The sequence below is a fragment of the Protopterus annectens genome, chromosome 15.part0, assembly GCF_019279795.1.
Source record: "Protopterus annectens isolate FY-2018-M chromosome 15.part0, PAN1.0, whole genome shotgun sequence".
Taxonomy (NCBI): domain Eukaryota; kingdom Metazoa; phylum Chordata; order Ceratodontiformes; family Protopteridae; genus Protopterus; species Protopterus annectens.
The window spans coordinates 449,257,848-449,277,020 of record NC_056749.1 but is presented as its reverse complement, the minus strand read 5'-3'; the positions used below and the strand labels follow the sequence as shown (position 1 = coordinate 449,277,020).

At 38.5% G+C, this 19,173-nt stretch overlaps 1 protein-coding gene across 1 annotated transcript in view; it reads left to right on the top strand.

Moving 5' to 3' along the window:
* Positions 1 to 12,743, top strand: part of LOC122789845 (V-set and immunoglobulin domain-containing protein 4-like) — a 569,118-nt gene extending 556,375 nt beyond the window's left edge. The window contains exon 13 of the mRNA XM_044057281.1: positions 12,663 to 12,743. Coding sequence (XP_043913216.1) covers positions 12,663 to 12,743 — 81 coding nt within the window. The remainder of the gene's footprint in view (positions 1 to 12,662) is intronic.
* The last annotated feature ends 6,430 nt before the right edge of the window (positions 12,744 to 19,173 follow it).

Genomic DNA, 19,173 nt, shown 5'->3' with positions numbered 1-19,173 from the left:
ATGAATATCCCTAATAGTTAGACAGGACAACTCGATTGAGTTACTCCAAGTTCAAATTACTGTGGATAAGATCCCCATTCAAGTCATAGCTAGTTATAGATCCCCTTCCAAGAATCATGATGCTCATGAGGCCTACTTGACTAAACTCGAGTCAATCCAAATATTACCAAACACTCTGGCCATGGGGGATTTCAGTTATCCCACCATCATAGGTTCATAAGTTTGTACTAGGCTATTGGCCCTAGGGCCTATACAAGCCTAGCCATAACAATTCCCTGGCTATTTCTTCCCACAGTATTTATTTCCCTGGAAGTAAATCAGCTAGGAAACCTACTCTAGCCCTAACTCACTAACACAAAAGTTTCTTGACTTTGTAAACTCAAATGCCCTGGAACAAGTTGCTCATAGCCCAACAAGAGGAACAAACTTACTAGATCTGGTCCTCACTAACATGAAAAACAGAGGCACTACCGCAACTGTCGGACCCTCATTAATTAAATCAGACCACAAATCATACTCCTTCAAACTGGCACTAACACAAGAACTCACTTAGGGTGAAGTCAGACTAAAGAATTTCACCAAGGCAACCTATACCCTCCTAGGAGAAGGTACAAAAGCATTCCAAGCCCCATCCTTAGCCAGAAGTGGTAACTACACCAAAAATTACACAAATCACCTGTACAGTCACTTGTATGAATGTATAGACTCAGCTGTTCCAGAGAAAATCAAAGCCAGAGCCCCAAGTAAAAACAAACTGCCCTGCTGGACAACCAACATCAACAAACTTTACAACAAGTGCAGAAAGTTGCTGTTTAGGAAAACTAAGGTGATGCCCGAACAACTGAAAAGCACCTACTCAGCCTCAATAGGTTAATAAGACAACATGTCAAATCCTGTAAGGATAACTTTGAGAAAAACTTAGCAATCACAGGTTATTATAACCATAAGGCCTTTTACAGCTACGTGTGCAGCCTAAAAGGTAGGACCCCAAGCATGTGCAAAACTAGTGACTAACAGTATCACACACACACTGATCCTGCAGCGATAGAAAATCTGCTGGTGGACAGATTTGGTGAAAGTTAAGCTCATTATCCCCTCCAAACTTATGAAATTCCTTGCCCCAACCCCCCCCTACATATCTGAAGGTCGGTAAAACCTTGTCTAAGGCAGAAAACACAGCCTCTATGGGGTCAGATGGCATCCCAGTCTGTCTTCTAAACAAACTAAAGCATGAATTAGCATCAACATTAAGTATCCTATTCAGTGACAGCCTAACAACAGGCTATGTTCCTGTGGAATAGAGAACAGCAACAGTTATTTTTATCCACAAAGGTGGTTTACCAACAGACCTGGGGGATTATAGACCCATAAGTCTGACCAATCTGTAAGGCCATAGAATGCATCATCATAGACCTCATAAATAAAGACATAGGTGATCTCCAAACCCTGGATCTGACCCAATAAAGCTTCATCAAGGGGAGATCCTGCATGTTAAACCTGGTGGATTTCTACAAAAATGTGACTAGGGCCACTGATGAGGGCAAATCTGTGCACACAGCATACCTTGACTTGGCCAAGGCCTTTGACACAATCCCACACTCAGGCATTACTGATAAACTTAGCAAACTGAATGTAAACCCCTGTAAGATGGGTCCAACTGGCTTACAAACCAACCACACACTATCAAAGTGGGTGACTCCATATCAATCCTCAGACCTGTCACCAGTGGGGTGCCACAATGTTCAGTGCTGGGCCCCCTACTGTTTGATATATACTTCTCAGAAGTTCAGGCCAAAACTAAGGGGCTATGACTGACCAAGTCTGTGGATGACTGCAAACTGGGTACAATTATCAAATCCCAAATTATATCAGTATACTTCAGAGGGTCTAATGCAGACCAACAACTGGCATCTAAGTCACAGTCTCAAACTAAATGCAAAGAAATGCATCATTCCCTTCAGTAAAAAAATGTCCCTTCACACTATCAAAGTAATAATAATAACCTGTGTACCTACAAAGTGGTAAGGGATCCAGGATCACAAATAGGCTGTGACCTTAACTTTGGCCACCATGTGTATACTGTAATAAGGAAGGCTTTCTACATAGCACACTTGATTACCAAAGGCATCACCTCTAGAGCAAAGGAGGTTATAACTCCTCTATACTTGTAACTAATAAAGGCCATAATTGAGTAAATAGCCCCTTTTGGGAAGTTCTGTACACAGCACCTGCAGCAATTGGAGAGACCTCAGAGGTTTCTAACAAAGAAAGTCAAGGGACTCCAGCACTTGCCTTAGACAGATTGACCAAAGTCCCTGTCACTGTACACTGTATCGTATATACTTCTTAGGGGAGACTTATGCCTGGCTTACAGAGCAATCTCTGACCCAAACCTAATAAATTTGCTGCACATCTGTAAATCAAATGGGACTAGAGCCACCTGTTACAGGGACCTAAATATGGCCTGTGACTTGAATAGGACATGCTGGAGGGACAGATTTGTCTCCCAGTAACTGCTGCATCTTTTATTTTATTTATTTTATTTATTTTACATTTGTTGACCGGGTTGGTCCAACTGGATACATATCCATTTTCAGTGGAGACCCGGGGAGAAAAGCTCCAAAGAACAGAGGTACATAAACAAATATAGTGACAAAACTTAGGGTAATTGAGACAGCTAACATTTATATGCAAAATAAAACAGTAGGTAATGGTATAAAAATCTTTGGAATAGACTGCCAATTCATGTGAAGCAGAGCACAACATTAAAGTTGTTCTAATTCAATATCTTTTTTCAACCTAAACTTAACAACTTAATGAGTGCTCTTAAATTTACGCCAGGACTAAATGGCCTGTACCTCCTTGAGAAAGTAGGAAAATCATAAGAGTGGGTTTTGGCAGGGGTTACATGCTAAACTAAAATAATTGTGAAACTCCTATGAATCCAATAATGTTGGGTGGTACTACAAAGACTTATTAGGAAATATCCAACAGGTAAAAACAACCTCGACCATCACGGCTGACACATATAACCCTTTAATAGAAAAACAATAAAAAAAACAAGTAAAAGGTAAGCACTTTCACTGGTGGAGGCCACTTCTTCAGCCCATAATACTTCATTACAAACTGTAGCATTTTTAGAAGTGCAAGTTACCGAATTAGAAAAGACAATCAGGTCACATGGCTACTCAGGGATTGGTAGGGAAAACCATTCATAAGACCATTCTAAAAAAATTATAAAATCAATGCCTTAAGCCACATGCTTATAAAATCGGTTTGATAGAAACATTATTATTCAAACCAGGAGGTGAATCTTCTTTTAATAAAACAATCCACCTTCAGTAAGTTCAGCATGTTCAGTAATATTTTTGATATCCCCTCCTCTAATGGTACATTCAATGTACTCTAAAACAGTAAATTTAAAACAATGAGCAGAGCCGGAATCAGATACATGTTTAGCTAAAACACTGGTAAATCTTTTTTGTTGCGAATGTCCCCAACATGTTCAAGTATTCTGTCTTTCAGCATCCGGTTTGTTTTTCATACATAATAACTGCTGTACACTTGACATTTTACATAATAAATCACATTCAAACACCTGCAGTCAGCTTAAAAGTCAAACTGGATTTGATAGCACAATGAGGGATGTCCAATAGAGCTTTTAGTCAAAATATGTTTGCACACTTAAGATCGACATGGAAAAGTACCGGTACCATCTAAAAAAGAAAAGCTGTTGCATTTGGTTTATTTATAGCACAGTTCTCTTTTTAAAGATTTATTGTTGTGAAACAAATATACTGAGCAACTACTTTTGGTTACCCTTGGTATTAATTCACTTTTTTCTGTCATTCTGAATGACATTTGCATTGAATATGTTAGAACCTTTTTGTTCAGGAACAGTGGCTTCTCTACAGACTGTTAAATATATCAAATCAAAGGATTACCATATACAGTAGGTAAAAGAAAAAAATGTACAGTTAAAGCACAGGTGCATATGTTTTATTGCAGCAGCATCAATTGTCCATATTCATAGTACTTACACTTCTTGTTCCTTACCTATGTTAAAAGTTGCTGATATACACAGATAGACACGGCAGTGTTTTAATAATGTCTCGAAATATGACACACCCATTTTTACAATTAAAATACATCACTAAACAAAAGAAAATAAAAACATCTTATTAAAACTAGAGCACTTCAATACACTTCTGCAATTGCGAGGAGAAACTATGACTGTAACCTCAGCTGCTGAAATTCTAAAAGCAGTGTTGGATGCTAGAGCCAATTCGCAGAGATATGATAGAGAATTTTATGGTGTGATGCTCATTTTCAAAGGAGGGAGATAACTGGAATCTGACCATAAACATGTCACTTGGCAAATGGGTGGGTAATAAAGCCTTAAAGTTAAGGGTTTTACACCTGTCAATAAGTGTTCATCTAATCTGTCAGATAGTGATTATGTACAAATTCACATTCCCTTGGCCTTAGTGTAACAGGCAAAGCAGTCTTCTTGCTAACCAGTAGGGTAAAGGAGAAACAGGGCATACTAGAAAATCCCATTCTTGCCTTCCAGTGCCAACCTAAAAAAATAACCAAAAGGCTAATACTCTTTCTAGAAACTGAAGGCATCCCCATGTAGGGTGAGGTGGGTGTCTAGAGAGTTGGTGATGTTTCGGAGTAAAATTGCATACAGAGAAGCAAGAAGATTTTATGGTCATGTGCTTACTGATCTGGTTTTCACTGCGCAGCTCTACTTTAATTACATATCACTAAAAGTGTAAGTCTCCCCCCTAGAAAAAATTAGATGCTTCAGAGGGTGATATGGTGTGCTCACAGCTTGCAGACACTGTGACTAAATGGGCCTGTGCATAAATAAATTGTTCCTATTTCTGCTTCTGAATAGTAAAATTACAGACCATGCAGTAATGCATGCCCTGAACATAAACACAGTCTTAACATCATATCAGGAAACTGAGCCATCCTGTAAATTGCTATTCAGTATAGCAGCCCAGCGCAACATGATGCCTTCAGTTAAAAGCTGCATTTATAGATTAACAATTTTTCTGTTATAAAAGGCATTGATCCATGACAAGAAGAAGAACAAGGAAAAAAGGAGGTGCTAGTAACTGAAAACCTGTAATACGGAAGTTTCATGAAACATTTAAATACAGCTCACTTAGGTACCTTCCTGATGTGGACAAATCTGTTGATCCCTAAATGGCACAAATCTAATCTTTTAAACAATATTTTAACACTTATAGTTATATTTTAAATACAAAATTGTTGTGAACTAAGATTTTTGGGTAAATGTAATATAGTATAGTAAAATGAGGATACAAAATAGTACTGCATTGATTGTATTGATCAGCCAGTTTTTTTTAAACATCTTTATAATCATTTGTGACAATGGCAAATTTATATTTATATAAAAGTAATCAAACTGTATTAACAAGTTCATGTTTACAAATATTATACTTCACACATATTGCTACATATCATAAACTTTCTTAGAATTTAATGAGAAAAGATCTTGTTGATGAATAAAATGCAAAGCAATCTATTGAACAGAAAGTGATGCTTCCTATGTCAAAATATGACTTAAAATCAAATAAAAAACAATATATTAAAGGCACAACTGGAAGCAGCATCCAGCATTCCCTTTGCATACTTCTACAGCAGTACATACACTTCTAAACTCCCATTTGTTTTCATTTTTTTACAGGTTCTAAAGCTGATGATAAGCAGTGTGTTGTATTTGTTGGGTTCAAGTAGTAAGCACCAAACACCAGTCTTAAGAACTCACAGAAAAACACCAGCTGAAAACAAAAAAATGCTCTGAACTGCAGTCTTACAGTATAAAACATGTCCTGGAATTCATAAACATATTACAGTTATATTAATGTATTGTATTTTAATATTATATAAATAAACTGTTTGTTTGTGTTTTTATGCTTGTAATGGTCTTGGAGCTTTTCTCCTCAGGTTCCTGTCCCAGTTGGACTTTCTCAGTCACCAAATATCAATAAATAAATAATAAATACATTTTAATATAACATATATTTATAAACATAAACTCCTTCCCCTACTTCCCAATTTCCCATAGGTCCACAATCTTTTAATTTAGTTTATTCATTCCACCATTGCCCACTTCCTTTTATCTAGTGAAAATAATTCTGACTTTTGCAATAATAATCCAGTAGTATCATATATTATCAATCTTTTATTATTTATTATAGTCCTCATTGCCACACTCCTTCCCCCTGGACTCCCTATTGAATTGTCCTCACTTGAAATGCCAAGTTATGACACATGAAAAAAAAGACTGAAAATGCAGGAAACGCTCACTTCTCAAACATCACACCTCTGCTTTAAACCTCTTTTTTACAGAGGGGTGCTGCACCCCCACAAACTTATATATAGTAACTCCGAGATCACTGCACCTCAGAGAAAAGGAAGTACTCTGAGCAATGTATACTTAAAACTAAAATAGTTCACTTTACAACAAAGGACCCCAGATACAGCTTTGGGTCCTTTGTTGTAAAGTGAACTATTTCTGTTTTTAGTTGGTTTATGTTCACTGGCAGCTAAAGTGATTTATTTTGGAAATGTATACTTAAGTTAATTTTTTTCTAGCTATTCAGTTTCAGTGTTTCAGGACTCACTCTAGTAGTTCCTAGTATTTCAAATGATTATCTTCCCCCAGCTTCCCACATACTCTTAGGTCCTCTGACTCGTATGCTATATTCTCTTGACACTTTTTTTTGCTATATATTTTCTCCCTGTACATTCTTTATTCTGCTCCCCGCAAACTGGCTACCATTTTGTTTAAAATGTACTCGGTCTTGTGCATAGAAGTAACTACTATCTCCATTACAGACTATTATTTCTACATAGTTATTTACTTTGTTTAAACACTATATGCCACTACTTTGTTTCATGATATGTACTTTGTTTAAATGTAATAAAATTGGTACGACACAACTTTTATTTCACATGTGTATGTACTAATAATTTCTTTAGAGCTTTTCTCTCCAGACCTCAGCAGAAAAGGGGTTTTGTTCAGCTGGACGTTTCCATTAAACAAATGCAAATAAGTAAATGTTGTACAGCTACATTTCATCACTGTGCACACTATGTTTAGTATATGTTGTACGGCTGCATTTCATCACTGTGCATACTGTGTTTAGTATGAAACTAGGGACTATTGTGATTCACATATACTAATCATTGTATACCCCTGAAGTTTAAAACAAACTTTTAATTTTACTAAGTGGCACACAAGTGTACATAGTACCCTGTGTGTACTAAGTACTACTGTGCTTGGACTGGCAGTAACCACTGTGCAGTGTGATAGTTCAAGCTAATTCAGCAAAGAAAGGTAGTTACATACAGTATTATGTACCATACCAATTAGCTATATGTAGCTGCTTGGTAGAGTACACTGTACTGTAGTACATAATACAACCCAATATTTTGGTCATAGGAGACTCCATTGTGAGACATGCAGCTGTCCTACTCACCACACTGAGTAAGGAGATTGTCATGGTCAGTTTTCATCAGGAGCCAGCATCTGCCAGGTCACACATACACTTCAGGTCATTGAACCACAAATACCGGTATGACTCAGCCATAGTCCATGACTTTATTTATTTATTTATTATTTATTTATATTTGTTGACCGGGAGTGTCCGACTGGACATAGGCCCATTTTCAGTGGAGGCCTGGGGAGAAAAGCTCCACAGTTAAAATAAACAGACAGTAGTTACATTGGATTACATAGCGATTAACAATTTACATAGCAATTACTTACAACATATTTACAAGATGAAGAACATAATATATCAGTAGACAACTAGAATCTTTATCTGTGAAGTACAGTAAGGTGTAAATGATCTGAGATGAACCCCCCTGGATTATATCATGACAGACACGATGCGGCTCTTGGACTGTGTGTCCCAGGCCACTATGACCCAAGCATTGAGCAGCATTGTATCTTCTCCAGTAATGATAACACAATCTTAACATAAAATAATTTAATTTAATAACTGTCTTAGATTTTGGTGTCATTCAAAAGGGGTACAATATTTGTCAGCCTAGGAGTATATGGTTGGTAGACCATGCTGCTTTGCCAGGGATGGTTTGCACCTATCCCATCTGGGCTTTCAAATATTGGAATTTTTTAGGCATTGCCAGTCTGCCAAGCGTTTTGACATAGGTTCATAGATGTTTACTAGGCTAATGACCACAACGGCCTTTTTAAGCCTAGCCATGCATTCCAATTCTCTGACAAGTTCTAGTACCCTTGATAAGTGTAAGTATGAGTCTGAGAGATGAACCATTTACAGGTTACTTGTGTCCATTAGAGACATATGTGCCAAATCAGGGATGAATTTCCAGTTTCCCATCCAATTGTCCAACTTGCACTTGGGAACTCTGTTTCACATGGAAAGCACACATAGCAAAACCAATCCAAGAAAATATGAAGTTTACTGCTCAATGACAGGAATCTAAACAAGAAAATCCACTCACTGCAAGCTCTTTTCACCCTGGTGAATGTAAATGTTTGTACAGTTACTGAGATACAGTTTACAACATGAAGAATACCCCAGCAGTCCAAGGCTATAATATCTTCCTCACATTTAGACCATCTAAAGATGGTAGTGTCTCACTTTCATCAAAAGCAAACACACCTCAAGACTTGCAAACATTGTGATGTGTCGAGCTTCTCTATGCACAAATGACCATAAGGAAGGTCCCATACAGTACCTTGCAAACTGTAGGTCCTTCTTTATGACCCATGAAACCCATAGTTCTTACTTAAATGTTCTGGAGACACTCCTCATTCAACCCAACACCATATTCATGGGTGACTATAACTACCCCACTATAAACTGGGAATCATATACAACTACAAACATGCAGATCCAGAGATTCCTGGAATTTTTACCCCTTGGGACAGATAATATGTATACCCACCAGGGGCACAAAAGTCCTTTACCTGATCCTCAAAAACACGACAGAACACTGCAAATGCCCCTCTATAATGTCCTCATTGGTCAGTGCAGATCATAAAACTGTCTCCTTTGAAATAAAACTAAAATTGTGACCCAGCAAACCAATGTACTTTTAGGAATTATTCTAAGGAAAACTTATTATTAAATGACACCTTGGCAAAATTCCAAGCCCTAAACCCTGACAACACTAGTGCTTCTACTGACTTGTTCATGAAAACCCCACACAATCATGTTAATAGCTGCATTGAGGCAATTGCACATACCCATAAAAAGCATGTGACAAACTCAAAAAACTAGTCATCCTGGTGTCAGCAAAAAAGACATAGGTAATAACAGGTGATTTAAACTTTAAGAGTTAATAAGCATCAACACTTTTGAACAATGGAACCAGATAACGTTTGCACTTTGTTAGCTCTTGTGCTTCCAGTAACTGATAGACTTAACAGTAAAATGACAGTGAAGTTATAATTTTTGCATTTGATAATAATTACTGTCAATGACAAAGGAGGTTTAATTTGTGCAGATAATACTACTGATACAATGCAAATCACTGGTGTATTATAACCTGACTCAGATATGAATATGTATTACAGTTTTAGGGATTACTCAGACTTTATTCTACATTTAGTACCTTGAGAAAATGCTAGGTTTGGGTTTGAAGCCAGTAAGGGCCACTTGTAGTTATTTAAATAATATGCTATGTTCTATAATTCAGTTTTCAAATGCATTGCATTGAAAATTACTTTTAGCAATAACACTTTTTCTTACCTAATTTACTGTGGCTGGTTGTGGCATTTTTATTTCACTAGACTCAAGCTAAACTGCAAATTCCAATCTGCTACATCCACTGCTTGTGAGTGCTTATACTTGTAGTCACAGTGTAAATACACTTGTACATGTAGATCCAAGTAGGAGTCTCTAACAGTCTTACTAAAAAATGTCATACAGAAGACTGTTTCCATGATGCAGAAAGATAAAACCCTGACTGTGGTCCAGCTGACCCAAATTTGATTAGTGGCTTGGGCACCAGAGGAGCCAGCTAGAGGAAGATGGGAGTGGACAGCTGATACTAGCTCGCTCACTGGCGTGGGGGAGGGGGGGCATAGACATCTTGCTTCCCTGTCGGCATGTATTACAGAACAGGTTTTTTGCATACAGCAATACTCAGAAGGTGTGTTTGATCCATGTCAAGCCATTTGTGTGTTAGCTTTCATGGGGCTTGTGTGGGAACATGAATGCCCTCAACGGAAAAACATTGTATACTGCCATTTATGTGATTGAGCCTGTAGCCACCTAGATGAGGGGTTAGGACCCTATACAAAAACAATTCCAATAATTGCTTGGGTGTATACAAAATGATTCCAATAACTGATTGGGTGATGGCCCTCAGTGACTGGAAGTTGTCTAAGCAGGCAGAGATAAGTCCAGTTCATTGTTTGAGGACTGACAGTTCATAGATAAGAAGGATAAGGACACTAAAAATGCCAGATTTTATTCGAGGTTTCGCATACAAAATTGATAAAATGTATTGAGTTTACGGTAGTAAGGTATGGTGATAAAGTTATATTATAAACATAAAAGTTCAACTAGAAAAGAAAAAACAGCAAATGCACTGTGTGCAAAATTCCGTCCCTGTGTCTTGGAAATTCACCTCTATTCAATGCTCATAACAGTCCACAACACCTTCAATGAAACCAGATAGAAGTGAATAAAAGTTTATTGTAATGCCAACAAACAAACAATGATTAAGCGCTTTCACTTGAATAAAACAAGTTTCCTTAAAAACATGAAAAATATATAATTAGTAAAGTCAATGTATCTGATTATGGAGATGCTTTATATGGGGTTTAATAGTAAGTATGTAATTTATGCCAGGATGGATGTGTGATTTGAATCTGAGGATCTATCACTGCTCTTCTTGTTCTCTTAGGGGTGTAATGTTCTCTCCCCTTGTGTGTTGTAAAATAGTTTTTATAAAAAGAAATTTAAAGGAATGAGTTTGATCTCTTTATTTATATGTTTATATAATAAAAGTTAAAATTTTGACTTATTCTTTCCTTAAGCTTCCTATTGTTTTTTTTCCTATATAGTAAGCTGGACATTTACTGCAAGTTGCTAACTAAATTAAATTCTTGGAATTGCAATTTCCATATGCTAAAATAATAAATGGTTTATTCACCACTGGATGTAAAATGGTCTTTTCTGTATTTATAGAACTACAGTGGGCAAAGTTATTGCAAGTAAATGTTCCATGTCTAGTAATTTGAAAATGAAAATGAGTTGTTCTTTTTAACGAAGCATATTTTTTTAGATTAGTTGATTTTATATAACTAAAAGATGGCTGCTCAGTGACTATTGTACATAGTTCTGGCATTCCCAATAAAACTGGCCAATATGTCGATATAATTTTTTTTTTATTTTATGAGTGTTACTATTATAGGTCATAGTGATCCAGCATTTCTTAGGACATTCATTAGTAACTCCGGTTTGTCCTGAACTGTCAAAAAAGGTCTGGATGTTGTGTCATGTTTAATTAAAATATCATTTTTGTATATTGTCTACCATGCATGACTTAGATCCTCTTTCCTTATATTCACATACTGTAGTATGTTATTCTAAATTCATCTTTGTCTCTTCAGTATTAAGCCTTGCTACCCTTAAACACTGATTTTGTACTATATTTTTATAAATGTATGGTGGATGCATGTTGGTCCTGTGTAGATAATTGTTAGTTCATATTTTTTTCTTATACATTGACGTATTTATTTGTGAGAGCTCATTTTTACTTAAAGCTATATCTAGGAAGCTAATTGTGGAGGGAGACAGTTTTGTCTTGAAATGCAAAACGTTAGTGGTACCAGTGATGAATGCATGAAATTCTGTAAACTCAGATTCAGACTGTGATGTCTGGCTATATCCCACTGGACTGCCACAAATTAAATGTGATGTCCCTCAGTAAATAATTTGCCTCAATCCTCACTATTGATTCTAGTGAGAGAGTGTCACTTAAACAGGAGGAATATTTCAGCACAACAGGACCACACTCTATACTCTGGGACTGAACTGTATCCTTCTGTCCACCCCTTATGTAACTCCTTATTACACAATTGAGAGAATGTGTGCCAGTTTAAGACCTCTGATACACACACACTCAAAAGAAATGTAAATCTCACACATCTAAGCACTTCTGGGAAAGCCTGACACAGATTTCCAGCTGTGTCCTTTCCCAAAATAATATAGTAATGTTACCACCAATCAGAGTGTCTTCATGTCCTTCTAATGGGGTGTCCAGTTATGAAAATAAATGATAGACATGACCAGAGCTGCCAGGCCTTTGAGGGGACCTGAGAGTATCAAACAAGTATAATCCCTCTCTAATCTCTAAAGAAAAAAACACTGATTTCTAGCTACAATGTAAAGAAATTAAAACATTTTATAATAAAATGATTACAAGAATGTAAATCAATAACTTTCAACAAACATCAGAATTAAATCAACAGAAATGTAAAAGTCCATCATTTTAGAAAAACTCTATCTGAGTAACTAAACTTTCCTAATCTAACTAGAGGATAATGTCCCTGATCTAATCTAACACATAACATAAGGCAAAGGTAGGCTTACAGTTTTTACTTAGTTCTTTTTTTTCAGGTATCACTGCAGAGCACTGTAACTGACTACAACTCTTCGCAAACTGCTCAGCACGGGACTAACTGCACAGTACTTGACTAACTGCTCAGCTTAACAGTCTCAACTTTCTTATTTTTAAAAATAATAGTCATCTGTTTGAAAAAGTTTTTTTCCTGTCAATCAGCCATTCAAATAATCACCTAGCAAGCAGGAACATTCTAATGACATCACCTACTGTTCAGCTGATTCTCAACAGTATTTTAGAATCTCCTTCTCAAACATGTGCAATTATAAATGTATCAGAAGACTGACATATTCTTTAAACATTCTGCTTAAACAGGGAGATACTCAACATGTTAAGGCTTATTTACATTTCCATAATTAGACATGCTGGCATACAATACAAGTTAATCTGAGACTATACACACATCTCCTGCCAGACATGCTAACACATATGACAGTGTTTTCATTTTCTTCACACAGACCCTTGCCAAATAAGAAAGAGGTCATCCACAAATTGTTTATAGAACAATATTCTAGATCTACATGGGTTCATATATTTAAATAAGTCGGACCTCTCCCATTGAAACATGTCAATGCTGGCATAGGTGTTGGCCACAGGGGTACCCATTGCCACAACTTTCATTTGTTGGAAAAGTTGTTGCTGAAAAATGAAACCATTATTAACTGACAAGTGTCAACAGCTCACATATCACATTAATTTTAACCTGTGTAAAGTGTGAAAACTCAAGAAGAAAGTTTTTACCTTGTGTGAGTCCATACTCATTAGAAATCACTGTAAATAAGGAATCTATGTCTAAGGTGGAAAAGACAAAGTCCTTATAACCATTTGAGATAGACCACTCTGACAGTTGGTAAATAACATCTTGAGAACCTTTTACCAGAGTATATGCTGCTGAAAGATATTTCTTGAGTTCAAAATCTAAGTATCTTGAGATGGGTTCTGTGATCCACCCACGAGATGATATGATGGGCCTTAACAGTGATGCAGTTGTGGATTTGTGTAATTTAGGGATTCCATAGATAAACAAAATTTTAAAGTCTATTGTATGCAAATATTTATATAATTCATCATCAATACATCCTAAAGAAAGCATCTCCTGTAGTTTTCTTGAAACCTCATTAGTGATCCTGTGGATTACTAGTTGGTCAATCTGTTTATATTTATCCATTTTAAGTTGGTGGTTCATCACATTAACATAACAGTCTGTGTCCATCACCATGATTCTACCTCCTTTATCAGCCTGTTTAATTACAATTTTCTTATTCTTGATTAAATAATGGAGTGCCTCAGTCTCTGCTGTTGTTAAATTAACGAACTTAGAAACATCACCAGTCTTACTTAAATTATAGATTTCCTGTTCTATTTCTTTTTCAAATGCTGATACTGTTGGGTTCTGGTTTGGCAAGAAAGTACTACTTCTTTTAAGTACATTCTGTGTATATTCTGAATTGCCAAACATTATTTTGAGGTTTGTCAATCTGGTGAATTATTTCTAACAATGTAGCTGTATCCATTTGCTTAGCTGATGCAAAGTTAAGATGCCTGGATAACACAGATTATTCATTATTGGTTAAAATATGAGTAGAAATATTAAATATCATGTTTGCTGTCAGTCTCAGGTTTTCAGTTAGCTCTGTGTTATCAGTCACATGTTCTGCTGTTGCTCCTGTTTGATCCAGTAGCTTCTCTTTCTCTCCCATGGTTTTGTGATTGGTGGAGGGTTCTCCCCCAGTATTGGCAGGAATAAAGGGTCAAGGTCTGATACGTTATTAGCATCTACAATAGTCACATACCGTTGAAATTGTTGAGTCTCATTCCTTACATTGGTAGCACTACTTCCAGTTTGAGGCTGGGTGTCATGTGTTGATCTTATTGGATTTCATTTATGCCAGTTGAAAACATTGTCCAGTTTGAAGATGATAATGTCCCATCGTAATTTCCTTTTTTTAGTTTCTGTTAGTGTCTGTTTAAAGGCTATTATTTTATCAAGTGTTTCCTGCAAAAGCGTAGAATAATCATTTAGTTCAATGCTGGAGAGTAAATCTATATAAATGGTCTCCACATCTTCTTTCAGTTGGCTCTCTATGGGCTCAAAGAACACAAGTGTCATTTCCATATATCAAAATGAACAATTCAAATTAACAAGTTGGCATCATCTTAACAAATCTGGATAGGTGTCCCTATAAGAAGGCATTTTTGAATTCTAAGTCCTTGTGGCACAATGTTGCATTATAAATAAATATTAAAGCTTAGGCGGTCCCACTGTAAGCAGTTGAAAGTCAATATTGTCTGTCTGAAACTTTGTAATTTATCATGATATTGATCTAGAGTAGTGTGGTAAATAAACTGACTCATTTACCACTACTGTATCATATCTTTACCATCTATGACAAACCTTACCTCTTTCATGTTTTTCAGTTTATTTAATTATTTTTTCTGTAGCATATTACATTTTGATAAGGGATGGTAGTTGGTTTCATTAAAAAATCACTTATCTCATCTTCACAAATAAATTGGAACACTTCCACTTTAGGTTTAAAGGTGAATGGATCAAACTTTGTTTAAGCAATTTATAATTATGTAACACATTGTTTACATTTTGTCATGGAACAACAAATACAAATTATGTTTACAGGCATATAGTCTGAATTCAATTAATATCTCAATTAAATCTGTTCTCTTTCATTGAACAAATGAAAGAAAAAACATAATTTGGTAACTTTAAATGAAGATTGTTAAATGGAGCTGCACTTAAATTATTCACCCTCTGTGGTTTCTCCACATCTGTCTCCTGTTGTAGTAGTGTGCCCTGTAATTGTACTGATATCTGGCTCTGCTTTATCCTACCTGTCTGTAAAACATTCTTATCTGAACTACTATCCATTCATTGCATCCTTGTTATTTAATTCCTCTTCTGTTGTTGAATGAGTCCTAATCCATTTAGTTCACATTATTCTATTTGCTTTCTGAATTTATTCTTTTTGAAAATCAACACTGCTTCCAATCTATTTAACAAATATTTTTTATCCCCACTTTTATATACTAGGGAAATACAGAACACAGATCCTGAAAGCACTAATATTACCTTGGTGAAATTTTGAAGCATCTGCAGCTAAGCAGTATTATGCATGTCATCTTAAATTCAGAGCATTTTCATTCAGTTAGTTTAATATACAATTTTCTAGTAAAAGTGCAAGATAATTCAAATACCACAAAAGTATTAGTACAACAAAAAGTGTTTAATTACAGAATGAGTATAAAAATATTTGTTAAATAGATTGGAAGCAATGTTGATTTACAGTCAGAAAAGAGGGCAGATATAATTGAAACATTAAATGAAGTCAGACTATATGCCTGTAAACTTAATTTGAACTGGTTGTTCCATGACAAAAATCTAATCAATGTGTTAAATAATTTTAAATTGCTTAAACAAAGTTTAATCTACCCACCTTTGAACCCTAGAGTGGAAGTGATGTTTTTAATGAAACCAACTGCCACCCCTTATCACAATTTCAATATGGTACAGAGAAAAACATTAAGTAAATTGAAAACTTGAAAGGGGTAAGGTTAGTCATAGATGATAAAGAGATTATGCAGTAGTGGTAAATGAGTTTGATTATAGTAAGTGTTTATTGTATTTGCTTGATGATAATTATTCTGAAATTACTTTTTTTGGATGCATGTAAAGCATATAAAAAGGTTAATAATATTTTACTGAACTGACTTACAGAATATGTTGATCTGAAGTAGTTACTTCATTTGATCTGCAACCTGTGGTTGTCGGATCCGACCTCGGTTCCGATCCGGCAGCTTTCCAAGCTCCAAGCTCCAAGATCCGAGCTCCTAGCTCCTCCCCCCTACCCATAATCCCCTAGTACCAACCACATTACCTCAGATCGTTTTTTGCCGCGGCTAAAGAAACTTCCTTGTGAAGAGCTCCTGGCCGGGTGAGATCATTGCTGGTTTTTAGACCAATTTCTCTCAAGTTTTCGTGTGTGTGTGTTAGTTTCCCCTTTTTCTGCTTCTCCTGCTAGTTTTTTGGTCACTTTTGTTAAATTTATAACTAGCTTTATCTTCACTCCCCTCCCCCTCCTAGTGTTTGGGTGTGTGTGTGAATGATGTCAGAAGGGCCTGAGGCCATTTTCTCTAAATGTACTGAGTGTGGCCACAAGCTTTCTCCAGCTGATGGCCACACTCAGTGTGTTTTGTGCCTGGGGGCAGCCCATTTGTCAGAGGTCTGCCAAATCTGTGCAGCCTTTAACCCCCGGGCACTCAGGAATAGGAAGAACAAGCTAATCCTGACAGGAAAGCTACCCAGGAGTCGGCTTCTTCTTCCTCTCCCGTTCGGGCTCCAGCTGCTTCAGCAGCTTCGGCACCATCTATCCCTTAGCTCTAAGTCCTCATCGGGTTTGAGCTCTGGGGAAACTAGTGCCTCTTCCCTTAGAGAGAAGAGGCACAAGGACAAGGATGGACATAAGTCCCATAAAAGGCGGGCCGAATCTCATCCTTCAGCTTCGCCAACAAAACTGCCAAAGTCTCCCTCGAGGGCCTCTGGATCCCCCTCCTCTCGGTGCCGTTCGCCCTGTTTTTCGCCAGAGCCGGAGGAGGAGGATAGGCCTCCCTCGAGATTTTCGAGGCGGCCCTCCCGGCCTGCCTCTACAACTTCATCTAGGTCGACTCGAAGCATCTCCGAAGCGGATATGGATCGTATGATGTGTCAGTTCTTACAGACCCAAATGCAGATGGGGATGCTCTTGCCTTCCCCCCTCTGGGGGGAGTGCAGCCCCCATATTTGCCCCGATCACTCCTTCTCCGACTCGTTTTCGGGTTTCGGAGTCATCGGATCCAGGCCCTTTCGGACCCGGGGAATCGTCGGTGCTGATAGCTGTTGTGTCTTCGACGCCGACTATACCTTCGAGCTTGTCAGACCCGAGCTCTCGGGGCTGAGGGCTGAGCATTGGATCCGAGGGAGTTGCTGTGTCTTCGGTGCTGTTGGCGTCAGAGCACACATCTACCTCGGCGCTGACTGCATCGGCTCTGACCCCGATCCCTTCCTCGGATCTGGGGAGATTGCTCTCAGAGGCTGGTGAGAGTGGCTCTCTTTTGGCTTTTGAGGTAGTGGAGAGGGTACTGTCGAGGTCCTCCAGATCCCCGACCCAGGCTTCGGATCCACCTATACCCCCACTGTATGAAGGTCTGTCTTCCATCATCCGTCCATCTGGACAGCCTGCCCAAGCCCTCCAGCTAGTTCCCATGGAGGAACAACAACCCGTGGACAAGCCCTCTTCGGACAGTCCCACCGAGGAGGTCCCTCGAAAACATCGAGGCACCTGGACTCCCCCGAGTCCATTACCACAGACACGGACTTAGATGATACGGAAGGTTCCCCAAGGTCACCCCCTGAAGATGTCTCCTTTGGAGACATCATGGAAATGTTGCGTATCAGAGGGGGGTGGTCAGCGCAAAAGCCTTCCCTTGATGAGTCCGTGTTCCTGGAGGCCTTTGAGGCAGGCCCATTTACCTCCTGGATGTCCCCTCTGGCCGACCCGCTGGTGGACTTAATTACCACCTGGGCTTGGAAGGAGTCCGACACCGTGGAGCCAATCCCAAGACGCCCCGATAAAGTCCTCAGCCCACCCACAGATAGACTGTCTTGGGCCAAAGGAACCCCCTTTGATGCTATGTTGGTAGCGGCGGCCACCAAAAAAGAACTTGCGCAGGAGAGTTCTTCGGTTCACCCGCCGGATAGGGAATCTCGAGCGCTTGACCAGATTGGGAAGCGGATGTTTGCTTCAGTGACCTTTTCCATAAGGGCACTGAACTATATGGCACATACCATTAGGCTACAGCGAGACTTGATTAAGGAATACGCTGCAGCCCCCCCAGAGTCCATGTCGGTCCCAGACAAAAAAGTTTTTGAGACTCGAATGGCCACTCTAAAATCCATCTCCAATACATCTATGCGGCTTCTCTCCCATGCAACAGAAGGAGCTGCTAGAGCTAGTGGAGCTGGGGTAGTCTTGCAACGTCTCTCCTGGCTCCGTCTGTGTGACTTCACGGACCCCTTCAAGGCATCCTTCGTGAACGCCCCTTTTGATGCTTCTGCCTTGTTTGGCAAAACTGTTCGCGACACGCTGGTCCAAAGCGAAAAGGACGGGAAGATGCTGTCTGCCGTCAGAGTCCGCTTCTCTAATCCCCAAAGATCCTTCTCCAGGAATCAGAGGGGACAAAAGAAGCTGTGGTTCCGTAAGTCTCAGCAATCCCATCCTGCTGTGGACCACTCATCCTCCAGAGGCAGAGGAGGACAAGGTGGACGCCGGCCCAGAGGCAGAGGGGGGGGCTGCGTAATTTCAGGTCTAGAGAACCTTTCTCGGACAGACCCGCACAACAGCCCTGAGGGCTTGCCCGACTGTCCCTCTCTGGAGGCAGTCGGGGGGTGATTGTCGGAGCACCTGTCAAACTGGGAGTCCCTTACAACAGATCGATGGGTGCTCCGGATCATATCCA